At 47.2% G+C, this 24,827-nt stretch overlaps 10 protein-coding genes across 12 annotated transcripts; 8 read left to right on the forward strand and 2 right to left on the reverse strand.

Annotated features, from left to right (window-relative positions):
- The first annotated feature begins 607 nt into the window (after positions 1-607).
- Positions 608-3,326, forward strand: TERG_05757 (uncharacterized protein). Its single transcript, XM_003233841.2, has one exon. It carries the CDS (start codon positions 626-628, stop codon positions 2,228-2,230), a length of 1,605 nt encoding a protein of 534 aa, XP_003233889.1. The 5' UTR covers positions 608-625; the 3' UTR covers positions 2,231-3,326.
- Positions 3,327-3,473: 147 nt separating this feature from the next.
- On the forward strand, positions 3,474-7,228 carry TERG_12335 (proliferating cell nuclear antigen (pcna); the record flags this gene model as incomplete). Its single annotated transcript, XM_047751304.1, has 10 exons — positions 3,474-3,522; positions 3,607-3,809; positions 3,895-4,385; positions 4,454-4,905; positions 4,961-5,494; positions 6,063-6,197; positions 6,263-6,303; positions 6,366-6,795; positions 6,857-7,146; positions 7,211-7,228. 10 exons carry the CDS (start codon positions 3,474-3,476, stop codon positions 7,226-7,228), a joined length of 2,643 nt encoding a protein of 880 aa, XP_047606685.1.
- A 1,560-nt stretch (positions 7,229-8,788) lies between these two features.
- On the forward strand, positions 8,789-11,642 carry TERG_05761 (uncharacterized protein). Of its 2 annotated transcripts, XM_003233845.2 has the most exons (4): positions 8,789-9,753; positions 9,820-10,258; positions 10,317-10,511; positions 10,574-11,642. In XM_003233845.2, exons 1-4 carry the CDS (start codon positions 9,671-9,673, stop codon positions 10,868-10,870), a joined length of 1,014 nt encoding a protein of 337 aa, XP_003233893.1. In that variant the 5' UTR covers positions 8,789-9,670; the 3' UTR covers positions 10,871-11,642. The 2 variants fall into 2 exon arrangements, with proteins under 2 accessions (XP_003233893.1, XP_047606686.1); XM_047750027.1 differs by having other exon boundaries at positions 10,317-11,642.
- Positions 11,643-11,990: 348 nt separating this feature from the next.
- On the forward strand, positions 11,991-12,420 carry TERG_05762 (uncharacterized protein; the record flags this gene model as incomplete). The annotated part of the gene is made up of 2 exons (XM_003233846.2): positions 11,991-12,315; positions 12,386-12,420. 2 exons carry the CDS (start codon positions 11,991-11,993, stop codon positions 12,418-12,420), a joined length of 360 nt encoding a protein of 119 aa, XP_003233894.2.
- A 600-nt stretch (positions 12,421-13,020) lies between these two features.
- Positions 13,021-13,428, forward strand: TERG_12336 (uncharacterized protein; the record flags this gene model as incomplete). The annotated part of the gene is made up of 1 exon (XM_047751305.1): positions 13,021-13,428. The coding sequence occupies one exon, from the start codon at positions 13,021-13,023 to the stop codon at positions 13,426-13,428; it is 408 nt and encodes a 135-aa protein (XP_047606687.1).
- Positions 13,429-16,231: 2,803 nt separating this feature from the next.
- TERG_05765 (serine/threonine protein kinase) lies at positions 16,232-17,214 on the reverse strand (the record flags this gene model as incomplete). Its single annotated transcript, XM_003233849.1, has 2 exons — positions 16,232-17,002; positions 17,080-17,214. The coding sequence occupies 2 exons, from the start codon at positions 17,212-17,214 to the stop codon at positions 16,232-16,234; spliced, it is 906 nt and encodes a 301-aa protein (XP_003233897.1).
- A 339-nt stretch (positions 17,215-17,553) lies between these two features.
- On the forward strand, positions 17,554-18,381 carry TERG_05766 (uncharacterized protein; the record flags this gene model as incomplete). Its single annotated transcript, XM_003233850.1, has 7 exons — positions 17,554-17,584; positions 17,679-17,732; positions 17,822-17,855; positions 17,944-17,968; positions 18,031-18,063; positions 18,128-18,168; positions 18,231-18,381. 7 exons carry the CDS (start codon positions 17,554-17,556, stop codon positions 18,379-18,381), a joined length of 369 nt encoding a protein of 122 aa, XP_003233898.1.
- Positions 18,382-18,983: 602 nt separating this feature from the next.
- On the reverse strand, positions 18,984-19,666 carry TERG_05767 (uncharacterized protein; the record flags this gene model as incomplete). 2 transcript variants are annotated; one of them, XM_003233851.1, is made up of 7 exons in its annotated part: positions 18,984-19,048; positions 19,103-19,172; positions 19,238-19,264; positions 19,335-19,369; positions 19,437-19,470; positions 19,531-19,553; positions 19,636-19,666. In XM_003233851.1, the coding sequence occupies 7 exons, from the start codon at positions 19,664-19,666 to the stop codon at positions 18,984-18,986; spliced, it is 285 nt and encodes a 94-aa protein (XP_003233899.1). The 2 variants fall into 2 exon arrangements, with proteins under 2 accessions (XP_003233899.1, XP_047604474.1); XM_047748491.1 differs by having other exon boundaries at positions 18,984-19,172.
- Positions 19,667-21,696: 2,030 nt separating this feature from the next.
- TERG_05768 (multiple RNA-binding domain-containing protein 1) lies at positions 21,697-22,899 on the forward strand (the record flags this gene model as incomplete). The annotated part of the gene is made up of 1 exon (XM_003233852.2): positions 21,697-22,899. The coding sequence occupies one exon, from the start codon at positions 21,697-21,699 to the stop codon at positions 22,897-22,899; it is 1,203 nt and encodes a 400-aa protein (XP_003233900.2).
- Positions 22,900-23,527: 628 nt separating this feature from the next.
- On the forward strand, positions 23,528-24,637 carry TERG_05769 (uncharacterized protein; the record flags this gene model as incomplete). The annotated part of the gene is made up of 3 exons (XM_003233853.1): positions 23,528-23,696; positions 23,754-24,541; positions 24,608-24,637. The coding sequence occupies 3 exons, from the start codon at positions 23,528-23,530 to the stop codon at positions 24,635-24,637; spliced, it is 987 nt and encodes a 328-aa protein (XP_003233901.1).
- Between the last annotated feature and the right edge of the window lie 190 nt (positions 24,638-24,827).

Consider the following 24,827-nt stretch of genomic DNA (forward strand, 5'->3'; position numbering starts at 1 on the left):
CTCCCGCGTGGCTGCTTTTGCCTGCCCTTGCGAATTCCTTCGCGGATGTACAACTCCTTTTTCGAAGACTCCCCGCCAGACTTATGCCATCGAAGCAAAAGTAGCAATTTTTTCAACTATGTATTTATAATACTGACCAAAATAGACGCTTATCCGGGCCCTGAGTTACCAGCATATGGTTGTTATTTGAACCCAGAATGTGATTTATTTTATTTAATGTATAATTTTTATAGGGAGTGTGTAAACGCACCCTCACCCTTCTCCAACAACTCCATCCCTCAGTATATATCTACTATTTCCATGTACTACAAAACTTGTCTATTCTTTTTGTACTTCTAGTCTTCGAGGGAACATCTGGATCATCGGCGGAGAGGGTTGGACTATATATACCTAGATATATAGAATATCTGCAGCCTGAGAGAAAGAAACTACCCGGAAATCCAGTGACTTAGCAAATAGATATTTGCCGGCTAATAATAGGGCAGGGTTGACCGTGTTGTGATGTGTCTTGGCGGCGGACGCCCTCCAAAACATCCTTGCTTTTCTTTCTTGTGGTTGCCCGCGCAGTATTTTGTGACAGAGAAGAAACCACCAGAAGCCCGGTACCCAGGCAGACAAGTTGAAGATGGGGCGGCTCGATGGCCTCCCCACAGAGTTGATACTGCAGATATGTGACAACCTGAGCCCCCAGGACAGCTTCGCTGTGGCCCTCGCGTCACGAAAGCTCGCAACCATCCTGCTACCAAGAGCCCGCATAATTACCCTTTCCTATGCAGCTGATATGAAAAAGCGGGACCTTTTCCTTAAGACGCTTGAAAAGGAAGTTGATTTCAGCCTTGTTCTGGTCGACCGAACGATTCTAGAGGAGTGCATCTTAACCCAGGATGATGAATATGTGCTTCCGATGCTGGAACGGGGGGTTGGGCTTGTCTCACCGCCGGGGTCTGTATGTGCTAGTACCGGCGTGAATCTGCTACATCTTGCTGCCTCTGCCGGGTGCGGTGATACTGTGTTAAAAAGGCTTCTTGTTCACGGTGACGAGATTGATCCATTTGCAAAGGACGAGGACGGTATCACACCGCTCGTATGTGCAGTCACCAAGCGGAAGCTGGCCGCTGTGAAGACGCTGGTTGGGATATACCATGAAAGAAGCAGGGAGATAGACCCCCCTGATTCCAAATGCCCCTTGATTCTACAGGCTATGCCGCGAGGGTATGGGGAAATAGTGTTGTTCCTACTAGAGACCAAAGGGATTCAGGCCAATGCCAGAGGTCCGTTCGGGGAGAATGCTTTGCACTGGCTAGCTAAGACGGACATGACTCCAGAGGATGAGGATGCCTGGGAAGACACAGACGATGAAGATGGGGACTTTACCGCTGAGGAGGTTGTAAATATAACCCAGCAAGGACAGGGAGATGATGATCCCCATGTTGCCGGAAGTGAAGAGGCCGAGGATGTGGACGTCAGAGTATTGAAGGGCCTTCTCAAAGCTGGTGTTAGCCTTACTGATACCGCGACGAGGGACCGTCTCACTCCTTTGCATGCCATTGCTCTAAATGGACGGTATAATTTGATTGAACCTATTGTCACTGGGGGTGCTGATATGTCAGTACGATGTGCGAACGGCGGTACACCTCTTCACTGGGCAGCCAAGGGCGGGTCGGTGTTCTCCATGGATGCTCTTATCGATCTGGGAGCCGGTGTCAATGACACCGATCTAGAGAACAAGACACCGTTATTCTGGGCCTACGCCTGTGAAAATGCGGACGATCCCCCTTCCGAGTTTGATCCAAGCCCGTACCCTATACTGTATCTGCTTGAGCAAGGCGCAAACCTTTCACATCTAGACTCCTCCAATCAGTCTGCCCTGCACATTTTTGCCCAACACGATAGGCCCAACGGGGCAACTCAGCTGCTGGCTGCTGGTATTGATGTGAACATACAGAGAAATGATGGATCCACAGCGTTGCATCTGGCAGCATTGAACGGCTCACACAAAACTGCGGCGCAGTTGTTGAGGGCTCGGCCAAATCTGGAACTGAAGAATGCCCAGGGCCAAACTGCCCTTGATGTCGCTGTGGAGAAGGGCAAGGACAAGGTCGCTAAACTGATACGTAGTTATACTCGACGTGGAGTTACGGCTGTTGGAGGTGTTATCAATGACCGTAGCATGGAGGACCTGCACGACCGTCTGACCAGACAGTTGTCGATCTATGAATGGAGAGAATGAAGCTGCCAATTCTTCGCTGCAGAGCGGCACTTTTGAAGCAAGCAAAATACTTTAAATAGAAGTTAGGCTGACGTTATGATGATGATACACTCTCTTTTCGGTCGTCGAATGCGTGCTCTTAAAATTTGATATCAACACCTTCATTTCACAAAGCCGCTGCCATCACACGACTCCGTATCTAGGACGACCATGATGAAATATCCCGACGCACTGGCCAGAATATGCACGGGAGATCGCCTCACTGCGGTCTCTGCGAGTAACTAGTTGGTCCTTTTCAGGAGCCATCAATCCAAGTACAACGCTCCATCTATATGTAATTAGCATATAGGCCCAACTCCGTGCAAAATCGGAGCGACCAGTCAACCTCACCAGCGTGTCCCGTTATTTGTTGGATGATCGTCGACGCTACATGGCTGTTTCACCCTCATCTCCGGCTGAGCGTACGAATATGCGTCGACAACGAGCTGTCAATGGAGTGCCTGTCTGGATACTGAGCCAGGGATATCCATGGCCTCCACAGCCCCGAGACTCGAGACCGCCGCCAGCAGAGAGGCAACAAACAGGGCCCTTTCCAAGGAACCCACGCAGATCAGGAACAGAAAGGCAAAAAAAGAAGAAACGAGAAGAAGCAAAGAACAAGAGGCAAAGAAATCTCGCTTCTTCGTATCTTCCCATTCGAATATCAAAATCCCAACCAGAGATCGAAGTTTAAACCCATCGAGAGATCTATTATTTTCGGAGCTTTTGAACCTTGTTCAACTAGTTGAATCCACGTGTAAAATAGCCATAAAAAGGATGCTGTCCAGTCCCCTGTTCCTGGATGGCAAACTGTGAGGACCCGGTTGCGTAGTTACGTAGCAAAGAATAAAGGGGGGGATAGAGCCCATGTTAATACTTAGCCTAACGCCTGGGTACGCTCAAGAGTTAGCGCTGGGGCGTCTTTCAGGGACCAGTTGCTCTGCTCTGCTCTGCTCTGCAGTAAACTAGACGAAAATAGGGGGCTTCCTTCGCCTCGCCTCGTGGGGATTTTCCCGAGAGAGCGACTTTTACCATCCATATATTTTGTGGATGCAACCCTCGCGCACTTTACGAGCCTGTGGCGACTCCCAACCTTCATCCGGCCTGCGTTGCTAGCTACCTAGCGCCCACGGACATGAGTTTTATAAAATCTGACATATCCCAATAATACAATAAGCCGACCGACTAGCGAAGAGGCCGTCAAAGAGGAAGATGTGGCGGGACCATGGAGGCCTGTGTTTATGAAGATTCGCCGCTGGCCGCTTACCTCGAAGGTCGGTAGAATTATATCTCCATCTCCATCTCCCCGCAAAGGAGCCTAGAAGACACAAGAAAAGCTGATACAGGATGACTTGCAGGTGAAGGCGAGGCCGAGCAGGACTGGACGCCGCAGGAGGTCGACTGGCCGCATACCGAGTACTCGGACTCCACGACCCTCGACTTCGCGCCCCAAGGGCCTCCGAAATTTCAGGACCGCATCAGAAACAAAATCCCCGAACCCTTGAAACTGAAGCGGTCGAATAGACAAGAGGCTCTGGCTAGGATCCATGATACCTGCGCTGTTAGTTGTGTTCCCTTATCGGTGGAAGTTACAGGTGGTCAGTTGGCTATCTGATGGGAGACGGGGGGTTAACAGCTGGCAAAAGGCCGCAATCAGTGCGAGAATAGGCAAGACCGACAACGAGCGATTCAGAGAGCAGTTTGGATACACGATTATTGCGTCGCAGTTGTTGAGCGAACCCAGCGCACCCTCCTACACTTCCGTCTCGAACCTGTTGAGCCACCCTGTCCAGAGCGATGATGACAAGGCAGCCTCCCGAGCAGCCATCTTCGGCGTGCGAGGTGCTATATTCACGGCCGTGGCATCCTTCTCCGTCGTCTTACTATTACACTGGGCCCGATCCATACACAGAATAGGCTGGAGTTTTGGAAGAGTCCTCCTTCTTGGTGTCTTGTTGGCTACGATTGTTGCAGCATTCTACGTCTTTGCGAAACGCCAGTGGCTGAGATACCTGCGTAGCCAGGCTATCGAAACTGCCACTGCCTGCGTTGGGAATGCGCAGACGCTTGACTCTGCGGCTTCGGCATCCGTTGTGCTCATTCAGGAGGTCGAGCTCGTTTCACGCGGGTACAGAGTGTACGAATACACTTCTTTCGTCCACCTCCCGATATATATGTATATAACTAACATGACTTGTCGAATAGGAGCTCGCCTCTTCCACCAGTGAGCCGGCTGGAGGAGCAGTCGCAAACCCGGAGATGCTTGAAACTCCGCCGCATCCTGGCCAAATGCCTGGATGAGATGCTGGAGAAATATCTCTATGTGAAACGAAAATTACGACCGCTCGTAGATGATGCAAACTTGGAAAAATATTATGACATTTATGAAATTTCCCAGGTGGAACTTCAGGCCGCCGAATCAACGGTGGTCGACCAGTCAGTGGATGAAAAGACATCCCTGAGATCGTTGCGGTCGTCATTTGCTCGGCTGTATACCGTGAGGAAGAGCGCCCTTTGTTGTCTCCTTGCACTCCCGGCAGATGGAGGTGAAGCCGATATTGCAAGATGGAGCGCTGCGACCGAAGAGATGCATAGCCTGGCTGACGCCAGCGCTGAGTGGATTGAGAAGCTGAGAGACGTCCTCAACGAACAAGACCGTACGCCTCTTTCCCATTTTTGCTTTCTTCTATATGCCTAATCTAACTTGCGTAGGAGATATAATATCATCGTCCCCAATAACGAACCCGAACCCGAACCCCAACAGGGACCGCTATCGAGCCCAGCTTCGTCGGCTAAACTCGCTATCTCAGGGCATACGAGGACTTCATGCCAGAATGCAACTTATTCGCGAAGAGTCAGACGCCTGTCTTGACGGGTCCAATGAAGACGTAGACCTCGGCTCGACCCTTCTCGTTCAGTACGAGGCTATCGGCGCTGAACTGCGTGGAATACTCCAAGAATGGGAAGCTGGCAAATCGGCCATGCGAGCCAACATGGAGTCGTCCGATCGCCAGTCATCTTCTTCCCGACGCACGTCAAGCATGATCAAATCACCGTCTTCACCCACTTTCAGCATCGGAGGCAGCACTGCTGTCGACGGTGGTCCGGCCGATGCCTTGCGTGCTTTGAACGGAGAGATGCAGAAATCTCTCAACCCAGATAGCAACATGGATGATGACGAGGTTTTCGAAGCTATTGCCATGCCCCGGACTCGAAGCTCGTTGACTCGTGTGGAGCGAATCGCGCGTATGAAAGAAGACCGGGCCCGTCAGGCCGTTGCTCGAGAGAGAGCAGAAGCGAATACACATATGCTGAAGGAACTTGAGACTGTGATCAAGCTTCGTCCTCATAAGGGCGGCGCACGAGTTTCTAGCCTCTAGCTCTCCGACTTTCTTTTATCTCCTTTTCTTCTCGTTTTTATGTCCGGATCTGATATCCGGGCGCTAATGGCTTTCTTTTTTGTATTTCCTGGCATCACTTATATAGATGTGATGCTTTCCTGGTACCCGCGTTGCCCTAGTATGTACTATATTTATCGATATATATAGAACCCCCAGGTAATGACTTAATGGAATTATGATGGTATCCGCCTTTTGCTTCTGTTTGTCCGTCTGAGTGTATAAAAAAAGTATTACTGTCCATATCTTGCCGTTGGAGTCGTTGACGCGAAACTCGAGCTAAATTGGTTTCGTGACACGCGACGCGCATTTTAACCGCACACTAAAGAAAAAGAACCGGCAGGTTTCTCTGGCTTCAAGAACATCCATCGTCCTGTTAAATACGCTGAATACCTAAGCAAATACCACACTCCCAGGTCTTCGGCCAAGGCAATCCTATACCGTCTCTCTGGTCTTACGCAGTGTATCGTTTCATCCCTCTGTGTCGTCAGATCTTACCCCGCCATACTTTTGCAGCCTCAGCGGTTCGTCGATATATAGAACAGTCAAGAGTGCGTTACCCCGGCCAGTCAACTATGAAGAAGATGTAGAATCTAACGGATCACGCTGTATATAGTGTTGGAAGCACGATTGGAAGAAGCTGCTATGCTGAAGAAGGTATACCACTCGTGGACAGCAACTGAGAAAAGGCCATATCTAACCACGATACTATCAAATAGGTGGTCGATGCGGTAAAAGATCTCGTACACGACTGCAACTTCGACTGCAATGACTCTGGAATTGCCCTCCAGGCCATGGACAACTCCCACGTTGCGCTTGTCTCCATGATGTTGAAAGCAGAGGGCTTCTCTCCCTTTAGATGTGACCGCAACGTCGCCCTGGGAATCAACCTGGTCTCCCTCACCAAGGTCCTACGGGCTGCTCAGGATGGAGACGTGCTTACTCTCAAGGCCGACGACACGCCAGACGTAGTCAACCTGCTGTTTGAGAGCGTTGAGAAAGACCGTGTGAGCGAATATGATATCAAACTCATGGACATTGACCAGGAGCATCTTGCTATCCCGGAGACAGACTACTCTGCCACAGTTGAGATGCCATCTGCTGAGTTTAGGCGGATTTGCGGAGACTTGAACCAGCTTTCTGAGTCTGGTATGCCCCATTGGATTTTTTAACTGACAATGTTATATAAATATACTAATTGGCATGCTAGTGTTGATCGAGGCAACCAAGGACGGTGTCCGATTCTCTTGCCAGGGTGAAATTGGTAACGGTGCTGTTACCATTCGCCAAAACACCAACGTTGACAAACCAGAGCAGAACGTCTCCATCACTCTGTCTGAGCCTGTTGCCCTTACATTCTCCATCAAATACCTCCTAAACTTCTGCAAGGCCACCAGTCTTTCGTCAAAGGTGCGACTCTCCCTCTCTGCTGAGGTTCCTCTCCTTGTCGAATATACCCTCGAGGGATCTGGTTATGTACGGTTCTATCTTGCTCCAAAGGTAAGTTCTTCACTTTCTAAACTGTATTACATGAAAATTCAACAGTGCTGACTCCATGTGGCAGATTGGTGAGGACGAATAAATGATCTTTTTCTTCTTTTTTGTTTGGTGATTTTCCACTGGCCAGCCAGGGGAATATTTTTCTTTTTACCTTCTATGATGAGGATTAAATAATGAAGCGTACAAATTCAGTAAAGATCCCTTTTTTAGCTTAGACCTCATGGCACGGTGGTAGTTCATTGAAATTGCCCAGAAAATAAATAAAAATTATATTCTCGTTCTATCTATGGATTTCTATAATTCTACATAGTTTCAGCGTCTAGTAGCTGCATGACTCACCTTATATTCCCAACACTACGGAGTGCTCCGTATCAGGTTTAACATTTATCAAATGCGTCAGGTTCATATAAACAAAAATGTTAGCAAGTTATATCACAACCTGGAAGAGAAAACTCCATACCTAGGGGAAAAAGAAGGGTGAAGCATCGTCCTCGCCAGAGTAATCGGAATCGAATGATACCTGGTCTCTCCTCTCAACGGAGGGAGCCATGATACGCTGCGTATTGCACTTAGGTGTCGCATCTCCCCGAAGGAAAGACACACACAATCTTCGCAACGGCTCTCCCAAGGGGGTGAGGAACGCAGAAGCGAGACCCAGGATTTCTCTCAGGCCCCCCATCCGCACCCTTCCCCCGATGTTTCTGATGCCTAATTGCAGACACTTTTCATGCCAGGCCCTCACGGGCAGTACCGAGCTTCCTCACTATAGGCGTGCAGAAGCTGGTTGAAAGGTTGAAGAATACTCCGAATTTCTCATTTGCAAGTGTAACTCCAGCGTGAACTGGCGGATGTAGCAAAGAAACGCAGCTTTGGCGAGGACGATGCTTGATCAAAAAGAGGAAGAAAAGTCGAAGTTGCAGCTTTTTTGGCGTCTTTTTTTTTGGTTGTGTGGAAGGTCACGTGCGGCCGACATCGCCCTTTCTTCTTATTTGCTTTTCTTTGCGTCCTCAGCCTTTTGAGCTATCAATTGCGCCAGTCTCGGGACGGCAGCAGACAGGTGCTAGTTGGCTCCTGTCGTCCTCAGCTTGCACTCTTAGCTCCTCAGCTCTGTTCAGGTACTCCGTACGGGTTTCGGCATTTCGGTTCCCTCTCGTCGTCTGGCAGCCAGGGATTTGCGGCTTGAGTCAGAGAATACACGGAACTACCGCCCTAATAACACGCCATGCAATCTCAAGACACGACGGAGTCGAGACAAGATAAACAACTAATCTTACGGGGGGAGCAGGGAGGACCAGGGGCCTGGGACAACGTTGCTATTGAATACGTAACTGCCACGGCCAGCCTTCTCAGCTCGCTCCTCCTGGCCTGGCACTAGCCGCCCGCTGAGCCACAACAGGCGGTTTCCTCCCTTTTCAACCTGGTCCATGGTTGCTCCATCGCGATAAAACACTGCCAGGCGGGATCCAGGGATCCAGGCCTGGGTGAACCATGGGAGAAATGTAGTCTATTAGGTACCTAACTCTAATATTCACAATCAGAGTTACGGGCAGCTTGTACGAAGTACTGGCGGAGAAAAACCACCCAAGCCGTAGCCAGCCTCCAGCCTCCAGCCACAAACTGTCTGCGCCCGAAAAGAACGGGAAAAGAGCCCAGAGCGGAGAAGGGAAGAAGAAAGGAAAGAAAGGAATTTTGGGCTGCTCTCTTCTCGTTCCCCGAGACTACTATCACTTTGTCCCTTGGAAGCCGTTGTGTTATTATTTATTTAGTGCTAGCCAGCCCTCAAAAAAGGCGGCTCCGCCAAGCCGCTGAACTGCGCATTTTGATATTCCACCGCCAGGATCGACTCGCTCGTCTTTTTCCTCGTCTTCTGATTCTCTCCTCAGCCTCTCTTTCTTCTCTCTCTTTCTCTTTCCCTTCACTCTTTTTCCAACTACATTCTTTCTCTCTTCTCTCACCATCGCCATCCCATCGACTTGACTTCCGTCTCTCTCTCGTTCTACGACCGTTGACCCTCGTCTTCGCCATATCTCAGCCGCCGTCACTCGTTTGGTCCTCTCTGTCTCCCTCTTCTAGGACGCCCCTAACCGCGGAGCCGCCTTGCACCACCTTACACAAACACAACAGCGAAAGCTCGCGCAGGGACAGAGGACCCGCCCCTTTATCATATAACCCGCGTCCTGTGTCCCATCGCCATTGTTCTCTCTCGTCTTGCACAGCCATACAGCGTCTACGTCGTCCTCTATCGTCACCCACAAGCCTTGTCTCGATCGTGGCATCATACAGCCACTACCACACTTAGCACTTACTTTTCTCATCCTCCTCCCTTTTCTTTTCTCACTTTTAATACGTCAAAAATAACGGGGATCAAGGCTCCGGTGAGGAGCTTCTGGCCGCCAAAATTCGTCCATACTCGAGGCGGACGTCTCTCTTGGGAGAGCCAGGAATAGACCCGCCGTTGCTTCCTCCGGGTCAGGGCTATAGGCCAAGAGAAGGGTACACGACTCACGCAGAGTCATCGTGGAAGATGTATCTACCAAACACACGCTGGACGTGGTCGTTTGTCATTGTCACCACGATCCAGGCGGCATGTGTTCTTGCTTTTGAATCGTAAGTTTTGAGATATTTTATCCCCCTCTTATATACGAATAATATTGGGACTGACACTTTTGATAGATATGTGTTTGCAAGATTCCAGCTGCAGCTTAAGTCAGATGCATCGACGAATACCGAATCAAAAACGATACCAACGTTTCTTACTCTCTACATCTTCGGTTTCGTGTATGAGCTTATCTTGGTATATGATGCACTTCGGCTGAAAAATACTATCCAAGTTATTGGACTATGTATCTGCAACTTTGGGTTGCTTATCTATGGCGCTGTGCAAATCGACCAGATCGATACTTCGGTAGATCAGCTCGGTGCCCTTGGACTTATCCACCCAGAGGTAATAGATGAGATGAAGCCGTTCCTTATTGCGATTCCTTGCATCACTGCTCTTGGAACCGTGGGCATGGGTTTCCTTGCTTGGAAGTTATACGATGAATTTGCATGGACGATCTATAAGCATATCAGCGCTGATTTGCGGATGAAGCGCCGTTACCTTACCTATCAGGTTTGTATTCGTGTACTATCTGGCTTACTCTAAACAGTTTTACTAATCTGCACTTTAGATCTACATTGCTCTGCTGAAGTTTGATTTCTTCTTCTTCCTCGGATTCACTGTCCAGTTTGTCGTTATTGTGACAGACACTAAGACTGTTGAGTTTGCTCTGACCCTTGCTGCCATACCAGTCACTATCCTGATCTTGGTTATGGCTGCGTTCTGGACCCGACGTGAGAGTACAGTTGGCATGATCATTGTCATCGTAAGTTATACTCCCTCTATGGACCCTGAAACAAATACCATAACCTAACCTTTTGTCGACAGTTGCTCTACTTCGGTGGTTTTGCCTACTTCCTTTTCAAGCTAATCCGCATGTACTCTCCCGCGAAACAGAAGGCTTATCTCCCTGCTCGCCGATCTCTTACTTTCTTTGCCGTTGCAACCATCATCCTTATCATTATGACAATTATCAACGCCATAATGTGTACTCTCAACTTCAACAAGGGGTTGAAGCCCCATATTACCAGCAAGAAGAGACCACGCGGTGCTGAGAAGGAAGGCACTGAACTTAATGACCAGTTCTCACCACATCCTGTGCCCACCCGCATGACAATCGATTAAAAACTTCGCCTCCTCGATAGTGAATGAATACAGCTTTGAAAATTTTCCTTTGAAAGGAAAAGGATGAAAAGAAAGAAGAAAAAAAAAAGTAAACTAATCTCAATCTGCAATTAACATTCCCAATGCCATATACCCCAAGGATATCTCCATTTTTCTTTGTTTCCTTTCATTTTCCTTGCCATATCTTGTTACTTTTACGTACCTCTTTCTTTTTCATTTTCATTTTTTATTTTTTGGACTCGGTGCAACCCAGTAATAACCGCTCGAATGCTTACCTCGAATCTGAATCTGGATGCTAAAGGGTAACAGAAACAATATGAACGAGGAGCAAATTCGATATGGCTCAACGTTCAAATTCCGCCTCATAGCGAGCTGACTTTTAATCCTGTTAGAATAGGGATTTTATTTGTTTCCCACCTGATTTTGTCTTTTTCTCGAATGATACCTCATGTATTTCCTATGACTCCTTGCCTATTTTGTTTCCCTGTACCTATTTGTACTTCTGTGAGGCTATCTTCTGGCTCATCGCTTGTCACTCTTTTGTGAGTTCTTTTGAAAATTATCAGCGTCTCAAATATACTTGGATTCTCGTCTCTGTCATGTCCACGTTATTTATACCCATAGGGCTGATACTCCACTCTGAAATATAGACAATTCAACTGACCATCATCCTAATACCTCAACTCTTCTGCCATCATTTCTTCTCTACTATCCATCAAGTAGCACCTAAATAAAATATATGATTACATAAGCTTCCCCGGCCCAAAGGCGGCGATGGGTGGCAGAAAACACGTCGAGGCAACTGCTGACATAATCACAACCGCACCACTTGGGAAATCGTGGCCTCTTTCATGTTTCCAGCGCAAAGCAAGACCGAGATTTGGGAGATGTCAATACCATAACGGGCACATCTCTCATCCTTCAACGTGTCTAGTCTCACGGCGGATTTCCCCCTTTGTCTTATCATAATACTAATTTCCGACATATTCTCTCACAATGGTAAGGAAAACAAATCTCTTCCCTCGTGCCATAATTCTCCTGTCCCCTTGACCCAAAACATCTATCCGAATACACGATTACTTATACTAACCATACTTCCTCCACTCAGGCTTCATCTCCAATGGCATCAGGTGCCGACTCCGGCGCTGAGGGATCCAAGCCTACTAGCCCATCCGGCCCAGCAGGCGGCTCAAGCTCTGCCCTGCGTCCATCTTCCCCTACTCCTCCAGGGGGCCCACGAACAGCCCTCCGCCGCCGTGCTGCTGCAGACCACAAGGAGTCCGTACGAAATGCGCGCCCAGCGTCAACCAGAGCTGCCGGAGCCGGCGGTTCGTCTGGTACCATGCTCAAGTTGTACACCGATGAGAGCCCAGGACTGAAGGTTGACCCTGTTGTTGTATTGGTTTTGTCTCTTGGGTTTATTTTCTCTGTTGTCGGGCTTCATGGTACGTCTTTTCGGTTTTAGAGTGGATTCCTCAATATTGCGAGTTTGGAACTAACATGAGTTCGATGCAGTTATTGCAAAGATCACTCGCAAATTCTCTTCGTAATTTGGGCACCCTTTCTACGGAGTCTTCTCGTTTCGTCTTTATCGTTTCCTGCTGTTCTCCATCATCCTCCTCTGATTACCGACAATAACACGAGTTATGGATCTCAACTGTATAAAGGTCGTTTCTTAAATTCATGGCTGAGAAGGATCCAAGCAAATGTACCGGATAGGATCCATCTTCTACGACACAACCACAACTACTCAACGTAACCATAATCTATATCTTACGACACAGAGGCTGTTTGATCTCTATCTACTGGCCATCCTCCAGGATCAAATAGGTTCCAAGCAAATCTGTGATGAACATGCGCGTTGGTCAAAGCGGAATATTGATATAATGCTGTCTTTGATACCAGATGCTGCAATTTACACTATTTGCACGAGTTTAGTTCATCTTTATGCCTTGTTCTCCATCCACCTCCATCCACCCGCATTCAATATCAGCTGTATATTTGGGACCTCAATATTCTGCAAAGTCTAGCTAGATTTTACTTCTCTTGTAACTTTATTGAACCTCATTTTTGGCATTGAATCTCAGTATTTTTTGTTTATTGGATGCATTTGTAAGAATAACATAGGGTAAGCTCTAATCCTTGATGGGATGGTTCTACGGAGTACAATCAAACTCCATTGGATTCGTCACGTATATTTCCCCAATCCACTCTTTGCAAGCGCCATCTCCTCCTCAAACCAACCTCTGAATAGCTTGAGCCGGTTGGTTCTCTCCAACGCTAACCTCTTCCCCTCCGGAGTTTTCATCAAGCCCTCCAACCTTTCCAGCTTCTCAATGAAATGGGCTATCGTCTTCTGCAGAGGCCTTCCCGTCTTAAAGGCAGCACCGCCATATGTGAAGGTGCGACCAATCCCTATACTGCCTATTGCCTCCAGACGATCTGCGTCCTGGATAATACCGAGCTCTGGAACTTCTTGGACTAGCTTCCGTATATACTCCCGGGTTTCTTCTGACTCTATTTCTGCGGAGTACGAGATGTTGTTGACAATGATTTGAACCTGCTCTGCCACATGTACTGGTGTTCCAAAGGTCAAAAGCAGCTGGTAAACCGTGGCCTCAAGTGTCTCGTTAGCCTTGGGGTATTTCCCACTCCCGACATGGTGCAATAGAGCACCGAGCGTGAGGACTAGGGGGTTCCATTTGGATACCGCAGTTTTAGTTTTTGCAAGTGGTGATGTAGCGATAACCCGGGAAAGGCCGAGGACACGCATTACATGGTCAAAGTCATGAGAGCTGTTATACCCGGACATGTATTCCTTGACATAGCGGGTAACCTTGTCGACAAGAGCAGCTTCTGAGAATGCCGACGAGCTAGTAACCGCTATGGGGTCACTTGCATCCGCAGTATCTTCGCGCCGTGCTCTGTCAGCCATGACAACCTAGGTATTTCCTGTTGTTAGCTAGAAGGCGGTTCTTTGTTGGAGCTACATAGAACAGACTGGAGAATGTAAACAATGTACTACGAAGGTAACTAGAGGACTGTTGGTTGTTTTGAAGGTCTATGTAGCTCTAGGCTCGAGCCTTCCTTCGGTCAAAGCGCCCAGCCTCCACTTTTGCGGCAAGCGCTACCAACAACAACAACAACAACAACAACATTCAAACATCAAGCTCAAGCCTCATAAGGGGTCGTTCGGGACGTCTGGTACTGCCGGTTTCTTCTGCTAATACCTTAGCTATAGGCCTGTGGATGTTCTTGGGCGCTTGAGGATACAACTAGGTACTAGCTACTCTAGAATCTTTTCCCCTCCTAGCACTTAGTTAACAAGTTAGGTGCCATACACTGGTTTCGGCTTCCCTCATCGCAATCTGATATCTTCTTTCTCATACCACTGGCTTGACAACGGAACATTGCCGCAATGCGGTGCCTGTTCTTCGATGTTTTTGACTGGACTCCCTAGGAGAATACCTTGGATCAAATATACAAACATGAGGGAGCTACAAAGCTCATCAACACAAGAATACGATGTTGCTATAGAGATGGGCTTTAAACTCGATTTCCCGTAGTAATAGGCATCCCCTATGCCATCCCGAAGACTTTGATAATATGGAAGGGAATAAATAGCTCAACAAATACAGGGAGTTAGGTAAGGAAGAAGGACTCCTTACATGGGATGGATTGAGATGTTATGAGGCATGACGAATCGAGGACCATCGGAGTAAATATTCAAGGAGATTGGCTGGGAGTTATGCATGCAACGACCAACTACTTGGTCTCTTTAGTATACTATAAAGTAAATGTAAATAGGGCGGGATCCGTGGTTTGGAATATACTCTACTGTCTACCGGCTAATAAATACATTGCATCTAGCAACTCTTCTCTACACTTGCTTGGCCTCAATTAGATGTCTCGTACTGACCGCTGAGACCTCAGACAGTTTAAGTTCTGGAAAGACCTTCTGCACCTTTACACCATGATACTGTCCCAAGATACCCCTGGCTCGTTCCGTGAAAGAATAGCGAGAAAGCTAAAGTCTGAATGTTCTCCAATACCACAGCTTTCAACTCCCTCACATTTCGAGTATTTGAACGCCCTGAAAAGCTGAAAAGGCTCAGACTTAGGGAATCTCTTTCTCATTTCCCATTTGTCTCAACCAATTCCCACACCCACGGTTTCTGTGATTGTTAAACCGAGCTTGGTTGCCTTCTCAATATAATCAAGCACCAGATGCCTCATCTCCGGCACATCTTCATCAGAAAACTAGTTCTTCCCATAGGTCGGCAAGCCCTTCATCTCATGCTTATCGTTAGGGTGCGGTTCTGGACCTCCATAAAAGCCCTCTTTCTGGACTGTGATGCCCTTTGACCCTTCTCTTCCCCGAGACATAATTCTTATGTGAGAAACGCAGGCTGGACATGGAAAAGAGAGTGCAAAGAACTTATTAAGGGCTGTGCTTAGAGTCTACGTGAGCTCTGATGGAATAGAATTGGTCCCTGTGAAAATGCATACATGCCAAGTACTAAACGCAGAGTGGAACTGGAATATCGTGGTGAGGCATTATGGAGAAGCGAAAAATTCGGACGTGAAGAGAAAGGTAGCATCGAAGACCAGAACTTGACTCATCTTGCTGGCTGGTATTTGATCCTTGGGTAGTCGATGTTGGAGTCCTTTTAAAGGGTGGGAGTGGTTTGTCCACGTCTTTGGGTCATCGTGTCGTCGTCGTGTGCACGAAAAGCTTAACTAGCTGGCCCAATATCTTGCCAATTATACCTAGAGGGTAAACAGCACATTTACAACATGTAATGAATAGGTATCTAAACGGCAATAGTGATTCTTGGAATCCATGTCTAACAGTATAATATGGGGAAATTGTGCTGCGTAGAGTAATACACACGTATGCATTGCGGAATGTCAACGTAACGAACACGAGGCTTGCAGCAGTGCAATCCCTGCCCCTCGCATTGCATTTCTATTAATATTGGGTGAATCCCCGCTTTCACACAGGGTCAATAGAGGAACAACCACAGTGGACGCCAGTTGGCGATTTCTCTCCACAGTGTCCAGTGTTATTTGCGGTTTTGGAAACAAAATAGTACTACCACAGCAAGGTTTGACATCCTGAGGCCCAAAAGACCTTCGATAAGCTGATATTATCTAGAATGTGCGAATACCTCGTGTTGACGGTACATTACCGTGGATGTCCAGCATCATGCAATAAAACTTCCAAAGCGTTTAACCGATGCCCAGAAGCACGGCGGAGCGGCGTATCATGCCCTCAACCCAAGGATACGACACTTGGACAATCAACGTATCCAGAGAAATGTCCAAATCATCGAGATGAAGGATACAGCAGGCGTTAAGTTATATGTTGACAAGGTTTCTGATAGCAGTTTGTACTTCTTGAGCAGACTTTATCTCTGACCGCCAACACTTTTCAATTATTTCGCCGCATGGAATATCGGAAACATTTGGAAATTGCTGGGCCTCATAACGTATTGTCACTTCATCACTTGGAATATCTTCAAAAGGACTATTTCCCTGGAAAATTTCATAGAGAGTCGAGCCTAGCGCAAAAAGATCTGTTGCTATAGTTGGCGGTTCTCTCCAGTCGCGTGGCAGATAGAATCGAGTTCCTTCACCTGAAGTTGGTTTAGAACCATCTAGAGATGAGCCGGAGAAATCGATTATTTTGATATTAAGTTCGTTATCCAGAAGAAGATTTCGTGGTTTTATGTCACAGTGAAGAATATTGCTATTATGGAGAAGCTGGACCGCTTCCGATACTTGGTACGCCCAAGTTAATTTGAGACTCCTTGGAACTGAGCTCGACTCATGAGATTGCAAATATCTCTTGAGATCGCCATTTGGCATATACTCAAGTATAATGCCATCACTTGAATGACTGACTAGCCTAACAAGCCTCTCATGGGGACCGATTCGCCGATATATAACCGCCTCCTTAGCGATGTCTTGAATATGGTCTTCCATCATAGGGCCGGGGAAAGGTGACTTGATGACAGTGTCATTATCAAGCAGTTCAACTATTCCTGTCAAGCCGCCACAGATGAATTCGCCTTTTGCATCTCTCTCAATTTCAATAACGTCATTGATGTTCGGATCAGATTGGTTTCCCTGATATATGAACCAAATGGTCAGCACTCTGTAAAAGCAAAGGGTAAATATACAAGGATAAGTTAAACAGCACATACCGATTTCACGCCCCAGGTTAACCAGCGACTTAACAGAGTGGTAAGAGGTGAATGGCGACGCAAAAGGGCAGCACCCCAGCTCCTGAGTGTCGACCACAACGAAAGCAGCCTATCTCGTATCATGGAAAGCGCCATAGAAAGAAGAAAGATCGCTAGTTGTTATCGCGTCCGAAGTAGCGACCAACTGGTGTGGATCGAACTGGTTGCTTGACTCCTTTCTCCTATCTTCAGTTTGACTTCCTGTTCCTGCGGCTGAAAAAAAAGAGCCGGCCTGGTTTCACCGATCCTAGCCAAGTCTGGCGCTGCGTCATTTCGCCCTTCGTACTCCGTGCCAAACATAAGCAGCTTCCGATCCTTTCGCTCTGCTTTTTCCCGTCGTTTACGAACAACGACAACTCACGACTGTTTCGGCCTTCAGACGAGGGTCTTACGCCTAACGACCACCATACCTTGAGTCGCATCCAAACAACAGCCATGGCTATCTGCATAACCTTCGGTACTCACGGTACGTCCGGGGAAATCTTGCCTGTTGATGACTGCCTAGCGATACAGCTTGAAAGAGGCCGCAGACTAATCCTGGAATACTTTCCCCTTACCAGAGTTCACCTCGCAGCTGCAAGGATATGAGAACGTCACTGCCCAATGCCAGAACTGTAAGATGCGACCTTGGATGCTGTGTATATGCAGCTATGCGCCTTGCGTCTGGATCGTCTTTCTCTAACCCGTTATACTACTTCGCTAGGCGGTAACTGGTCGGGTCGATGCATTACCAGATGGTCAGTCAACATCTCAACAGCGATTACAGGGAATATGATGGTTTCTCCTTTTAATAGAATGACCAACTAACGTTTCTTCTACATCTAGGCCCTTTTTCACCGTCTGCTTCATTGTATGAATGAGCCTCTGCCTGCGCTTTATTTACTTGGAATACTAAACATTGTCTTTTCAAAGCCACTTATTCCACTGGCCATGCACAAGTATAAAGTAAGTCTTGACTCTCCTAATACTTATTAAATACGCAACTTTGCTAACAGAGTACTGTTTATAGGAAGTATACTGCCATATCTGCCGGTTCTCGCAAGACATGTCGTAAGTGTCATACTCTTTACCTTTAGCCAACACGGGCTACAGTGTTAATAACTTTATACCAGAATGAGACCGGACGTCCAATCTCAAGGGCCTGGTGGCCACGGGCAAGGGCCGCCGCCGGGGGGTCCTCCGCAGCAATATTATGGCCCACCGCCTGGGCAGCAAGGGCCGTATCAACAATATCAACCACCACAACAGCCTGGTTATAAATAACCACAAGTGTTATATCACCTGATTGCTTCCACTTTTTGACATGAAGTTATGTTTAAGAGTGTTCCTTTTGTCGTTTTCCATTACGATTAATACTCTTGTTTCCTTGGTTCGAGTTTATTACACTTCTTCAGCCTTAATATTTTTGTTTCATAGCTACCTTGGAATTGTCCTTCTTAGCTTAGATACCCTTGGCCTTTTCTGAGTTCCAAGACAACCTCAGGTGTATATTCAATCCATAGTACTTAATCAATTTATATTTGCGAGATGCTTTAGCGCAATACATGAAAAAAGATTGTTAAGATACTTAAGAGGCTAAGTCCGTGCTTCAAAAGCAGCCATAGACTCAACAGATATTAGGAATGTTTGATAGCAATAAACCATATTCCATGCTTGCTTTAGAGAGTATCATTAACATAAAAGCGGCATATATCCCTGAAGCCGGGAACGACAACAATTCATTAACACAATCTCTCCCTCCAAATCACACCTTTTTGCCCGAGTACCCCGAGTCTGGCTCACAGCGGGGGCTTGGGCATCATCCGGTAGAGGGGAAAGTAAAGATGACACGCTCTGCTTGAGGAATCCAAAAAGTGTCCGAACACTTATTGTGTTTTAAATAGGAGGATGGCGCAGTGGCCGAGATAGAAGTATATGAAGTGCTTGGTTTCTGTCTGCGAGTCAGCTAGGCCAAAACATTTCAAACGGCCCAAGCTTAGCATACCGTGAGTGACGAAGCTTCCAAAGTTCCTTCCGACGATGCAATGCCAGGTAGCGCCCTTTCGTGAGTCGAACTATCGCCATTGTCAGCTTGTGACCCTCGCCATCGCTATATCCGTGCACCAAAAAGCCAACGAACCTCCTTCTTTATAAATTGCGCAATGTCCTATGGTGGTCGCGGTTAGCTATATCTCGACAAACGTAGCACAGTTGTTCCAGATCGCTTCTTCACTTGCTTTTTCGATATGGTACTTCTCCATGGCCTCGGTAGCTAAATAATGGCGTGTTAGCTTGTTTGAGCAGGTAGCGCGCGGGGGAGTAGTTAGATACAAACTTACCAACTTCAATGGCTTCCTGCTGCATGTCCTCGCTCTATTCCAGTAATTAGTTAGACGCTGATCCTCTTTTATACTGAGGTAAACACTCTCTCACCATGTCCACAGACTTGATCTGGGCTGCCGTTCGCATGTCGCTCGTTAGCTCACCCGTCTAAACCACAGAGGGGAAACTGATAAAAGGGGCAAGGAAACAAGGTACCTTCGAGCTTTTCGCGCTTCTCGGTGGCCATGGCGACTGACAAGAGGAATCAGGAGGAAGAGGGATATAAATTCGTGGTCGTCAGCAGGTATGTCAGAAGATCCTCTGGCTGGTGGCTTGCTGTCAAGTCTGTCTGTTCTGTCGCTTTCGTCCTGTCGCTTCTCCCCGTCCGTTTTATTCGTTTGTTTTCCTTTTTCCTTTTGGTGACGAAAGGCTGACAGAGCGAGTGTGCACAGACGTTTTCTTCTGGCGGGATTGATGACATAATACAAACCCACTCACCGCCCTTGGCAGAAAAAAATATTTTTTAAATGCAAGAAAAGAAAGAAACAACATCAAGGATTGTTGCATTCTTCTTGTCTTCTGTTCACTTGCCAACCTCCACGGGAGAATGTGACGAGGGTTGCAAGAATTTTTTTTTTTTTTTTTTTTTTTTTTTTTTTTTTTTTTTTTTTTTTTTTTATCTAGGATAGAAGATGGAGGGTACTCGAGTGTTTGTGTCTGGGCTCCCGCCGTCACTGACAAGTGACAAGCTGCGGCATCACTTTGCTCAGCGGTTCGAGGTTACAGATGCTCATGTTATTCCCAATCGGCGGATCGGTTTCGTGGGATTCAAGGGACCAGATCTCGCTGAAATTGCCGTCAAATATTTTAATAAGACGTTCATCAACATGTCGAAGATATCCGTGGAAATGGCTAGACCTGTAAGTATTTCTGAAGTTCCGTTCCAGAAGTTTCACATTAAGTACTCAGTTTTGGCTGTTGCGAGGCTAACAAGCCTTGAAGGAATCAATGGAAGAAAGCTGACCATATTTTTTTTTTCAAAGGTCGACGCCAATAACTCAGATGATTTACGTGCCAGGTATAGGAAACACCTAAATGCTAAGAAGGATCCTCCTTCTCTCAAGCGGAAACGTGACACACAGGATACAGAGGAGGATGAAAAACTGCAAGAATACCTGACTGCTATGCAGCCTCCAACGAAGTCTCGGACATGGGCCGACAGTGGTGCAGTTCCAACTGCACATCAAGAGCAGAAGGCTGCAATTGATGCTGTAAAGGAACCCACTGAAGACGAAGACGACGTTGAGATGCATAATGTTGAGACTGCAGTCACTGATAACCCTGTAACCGAACCAGAGATCAAATCTGATGATGTGGATGCAGTGAATCCAAATGAGGAGAATCCAGTACAACAGAATGATGATGACTGGCTACGATCCAAGACATCCCGTCTCCTGGGCCTCCTTGACGACGAGGATGAGATGGCTGCTGAAACTTGGAAAGGCAAGCCATTAGAAAATGCAAGGGATCAACCTCCAGTTCCTGCCAAAACATCCAGTACAAAAGCTGCCATTGAAGAGGAAGAGAGTGTACCGGAGCCTCCTCCTGACGCTAATATTGAATCTATCCGACTCACCGGACGACTATTTATACGGAATCTACCTTATAATGCATCTGAGGATGATCTAAATGCCACATTTTCTCGTTTTGGTAAAATCGAGGAGGTAAGATTTCCAAATTTTCCCTTAATCCATCGTATAATCCACCCATAGTCTATATGATGATTATCCTGATAGGGACATCTGATGCTTTGCATATGATGTTACCAGGAAGAGTATTTTAGTAGATGCCTCTTTAATCTGATGACTGTATCTTTTCTTATTCCAGCTATCAATCATTGATTTATGATATAAGATCAAAGCTGACTGAACCAGACTCATGTTGCCACAGATACTCGACATTCTACTAGCAAAGGTTTTGCCTACATTCAATACGTTGAAAGTGACGCTGCAATTGAAGCATATAAGCAATTAGATGGGAAAGACTTCCAAGGTCGCCTGATGCATATATTGCCTGCATCGTCCAAGAAAACGTACAAGCTCGATGAATTTGAGATCTCGAAGCTCCCCTTGAAGAAGCAACAGCAAATCAAAAGGAAAGCTGAGGCAGCTTCTTCCACTTTCAGTTGGAATTCTCTATACATGAACGTTAGTCATCCCTTATACTCAACCTCTTAATGTACGTTATAGCTAATGAGTTGAAAAGACTGATGCAGTAATGGCCTCCGTAGCAGACAGGTTGGGAGTCTCAAAGTCACAGCTTTTAGACCCCACCTCCTCGGATGCTGCTGTGAAGCAAGCTCATGCAGAGACTCATGTTATCCAGGAAACCAAAGCCTATTTCAGTGCTAACGGTGTTAACATAGAGTCCTTCAAGCAACGTGAAAGAGGAAACACTGCTCTCCTATTAAAGAATTTCACATACGGGGTTTCATCTGAAGATATTAGAAAACTCTGTGAACCCTTTGGACAGCTAACACGGCTTCTTATGCCACCAAGTGGCACCATTGCTATAGTTGAGTTTGCTATGCCTGATGAAACCCTAAGGGCATTCAAGGGCCTTGCCTATAAGAGAATAGGCGACTCAATTCTCTATGTAGAGAAAGCTCCCAAGAACTTGTTCGAGGGCGGCCCTCCAGTCACAATGCCGTCCTTACTAAACCAGAAAGTCGTCTCCCAAGGCTTTTCTACATCAGACACCTTCAAGGCAGATGAGCCGGAGGCTCCCATGGAGAGCGCGACGTTATTCGTTCGCAATCTTAACTTTGTTACTACTGATGCCGGCCTGAGCGATCTATTCAGACCTCTTGACGGATTCATTTCTGCACAGGTCAAGACCAGACCAGACCCCAAGAAACCGGGCGAACGACTCAGCATGGGCTTTGGCTTTGTGGAATTTAAGAGTCGAGCCCAGGCTGAGGCAGCTCTCAAGGCGCTCAACGGGTATAAGCTAGACCAGCACGAGCTTGTCATCAAACCGTCTCACAAGGGCATGGATGCATCTGAGCAACGACGAAGAGAAGACAATGCAAAGAAGGCCTCCGCCAAACGAACCAAGATCATCATCAAGAACTTGCCCTTCCAAGCCACCAAGAAGGATATCTGGTCTCTGTTTGCGGCGTATGGCCAGCTCCGATCTGTCCGTGTGCCGAAGAAGTTCGACCGGACTGCCCGTGGTTTCGCATTTGCCGACTTCGTCAGCTCAAGGGAGGCTGAGAATGCAATGGACGCGTTGCGCAATACTCATCTCCTCGGCCGACGGCTGGTACTGGAGTTCGTCTCGGAAGAGGCCACTGATCCCGAAGATCAGATCAAGGAGATCGAGAAGAAGGTCGACGCGCAAGTGAACAAAGTCAAGATTCAGAAACTTATGGGTCCTGGAAGGAAGAAATTCCACGTTGACGCGGACCTTGAAGACTAGGCATTTGCAGGTACTATTTTCGTCGTCATTAATAGATGGCCGTTTGATAGAGGGCAATGCATCCCGTCAAGTGTTCTAAACAGTAGTTAGCGATTCTCACCCCCTGACTCGTAGCACTGCCATCACCTTGGCTCTCTTTCATGTCCTGTTATACCCTGCAGGCACCAGAAGCGACGTCTGAACGCCATCCCGTGGGTCCACTGCCAAGCTGCCTGCCTCTCCAGCCAATTTTATTTGTCGTCATCGTGTAGGCCGTGCAGTTGCCACCCGGTGTGATGCTTGATTTCGGATCTCGGTCTTCAGTCGACTGGCTCGAGTATAAGTACAAGAAGAGACCAGCATTATTCTTAGATCCATAACTCTTGACCGATAGACCCCATAGGCATCCTCGCAGATATTGATTCAATTGCATTTATATTTAGCCCTCGTTAGTTAATAATACGCCGTACCCACTGATTGTCCTTTTTCCGCTGGTTAACTTCCCAAGATACATCGCCATCGAACCACCACGAGTTCTCGCTTCTTCCACTCAATTAGATTTTGCACTTTTCAGTTGCTGACAAAAATTGTACCCTCGATCATACTGCAGCTATCATACTGAATACATCAAAAGAAGACATACCAAAACATGGCGTCATCTACAGCTCCAAATCTAACGGCTCCCTCTGTGAAACTGAACAGCGGGTATGCCATGCCGATCGTGGGGTTTGGACTATGGAAAGTCAATAAGGAGACCTGCGCCGACCAGGTGTACAATGCTATCAAGACTGGCTATCGACTGTTCGACGGTGCTTGTGGTACGTGATACATGCATATATCAATTTCATGTCTCGTTGCTCATCCAGATTCCACAGACTACGGAAATGAACAAGAGGCCGGGCAGGGCGTGGCCCGGGCCATTAAAGATGGCATCGTGAAACGAGAAGATCTCTTCATCGTCTCCAAGCTCTGGGGCACCTTTCATGATCCCAAACATGTTGAACCAGCCTGTCGTCGCCAGCTGTCTCACTGGGGCATTGACTACTTCGACTTGTACATTGTTCACTTCCCTATCTCCCTGAAATATGTTGATCCCGAGGTTCGATACCCCCCAGAGTGGTGTGCTCCCGGGGAGAAAGCCGAGGCTAGTGATGTACCAATGTACAAGACCTGGGGCGCAATGGAAGAGCTCGTTGACAAGAGACTCGTGCGCAGCATTGGAATCAGCAACTTCAGCTCTCAGTTGATCATGGACTTGCTGCGGTATGCTCGTATCAGACCTGCTACCCTGCAAATAGAGCATCACCCATACCTCACCCAGGAAGGCTTGATCAATTATGCCCAAAGCGAAGGATTGGCGGTTACAGCCTACTCGTCTCTTGGTCCGCAGAGCTTCATTGAATTGGAGAACAAGGCGGCGACGGGAACCAAATTGCTGCTTGAACATCCAACCATCCAAGCTTCTGCTGAGAAACATGGAAAGACCCCTGCACAAGTGCTGCTGCGGTGGGCAACTCAAAGGGGCATCGCTGTTATCCCGAAGAGCAACAACCCGGAGAGGCTTGCGCAGAACCTTGATGCAACCAGCTTCAATCTTACCGCGAACGAACTTGCCACTATCAGTGCTCTCAACCAAGGATTACGGTTCAACGACCCTCCAAGTGTGAGTGATAACCAGCTCTTTTCCAAATTCACAGTTTCATAACTAATGCTGACTTTGGTAACGTAGTATGGCATGAATTTCCCCATCTTTGGATGAAATCTTGATATTTGAATGTCATTCATCTGAATATGTATAAATTTAGTTTTGGAAAATATCATTAGTATAATAATGCTAGCAGAGCGTTGTTAAACACAAGTTGCTGCAAATTACTTGTCATGGAATAATAAACATATAGTGACCGCCAGCTATGCTCAATTGAAAACTGAACAACACGGTACTAAATTTG

The sequence above is a fragment of the Trichophyton rubrum genome, assembly GCF_000151425.1.
Source record: "Trichophyton rubrum CBS 118892 genomic scaffold supercont2.6, whole genome shotgun sequence".
NCBI classification, from domain to species: domain Eukaryota; kingdom Fungi; phylum Ascomycota; class Eurotiomycetes; order Onygenales; family Arthrodermataceae; genus Trichophyton; species Trichophyton rubrum.

Bases quoted from the DNA above. Each gene is read 5' to 3' on its own strand.
- TERG_05757 (XM_003233841.2), top strand. From the start codon at position 626: ATGGGGCGGCTCGATGGCCTCCCCACAGAGTTGATACTGCAGATATGT.
- TERG_05761 (XM_003233845.2), top strand. From the start codon at position 9,671: ATGTATCTACCAAACACACGCTGGACGTGGTCGTTTGTCATTGTCACC. The intron at 9,754-9,819 runs GTAAGTTTTGAG...CACTTTTGATAG, and splicing joins TGTGTTCTTGCTTTTGAATC to ATATGTGTTTGCAAGATTCC. The intron at 10,259-10,316 runs GTTTGTATTCGT...TCTGCACTTTAG, and splicing joins GCCGTTACCTTACCTATCAG to ATCTACATTGCTCTGCTGAA.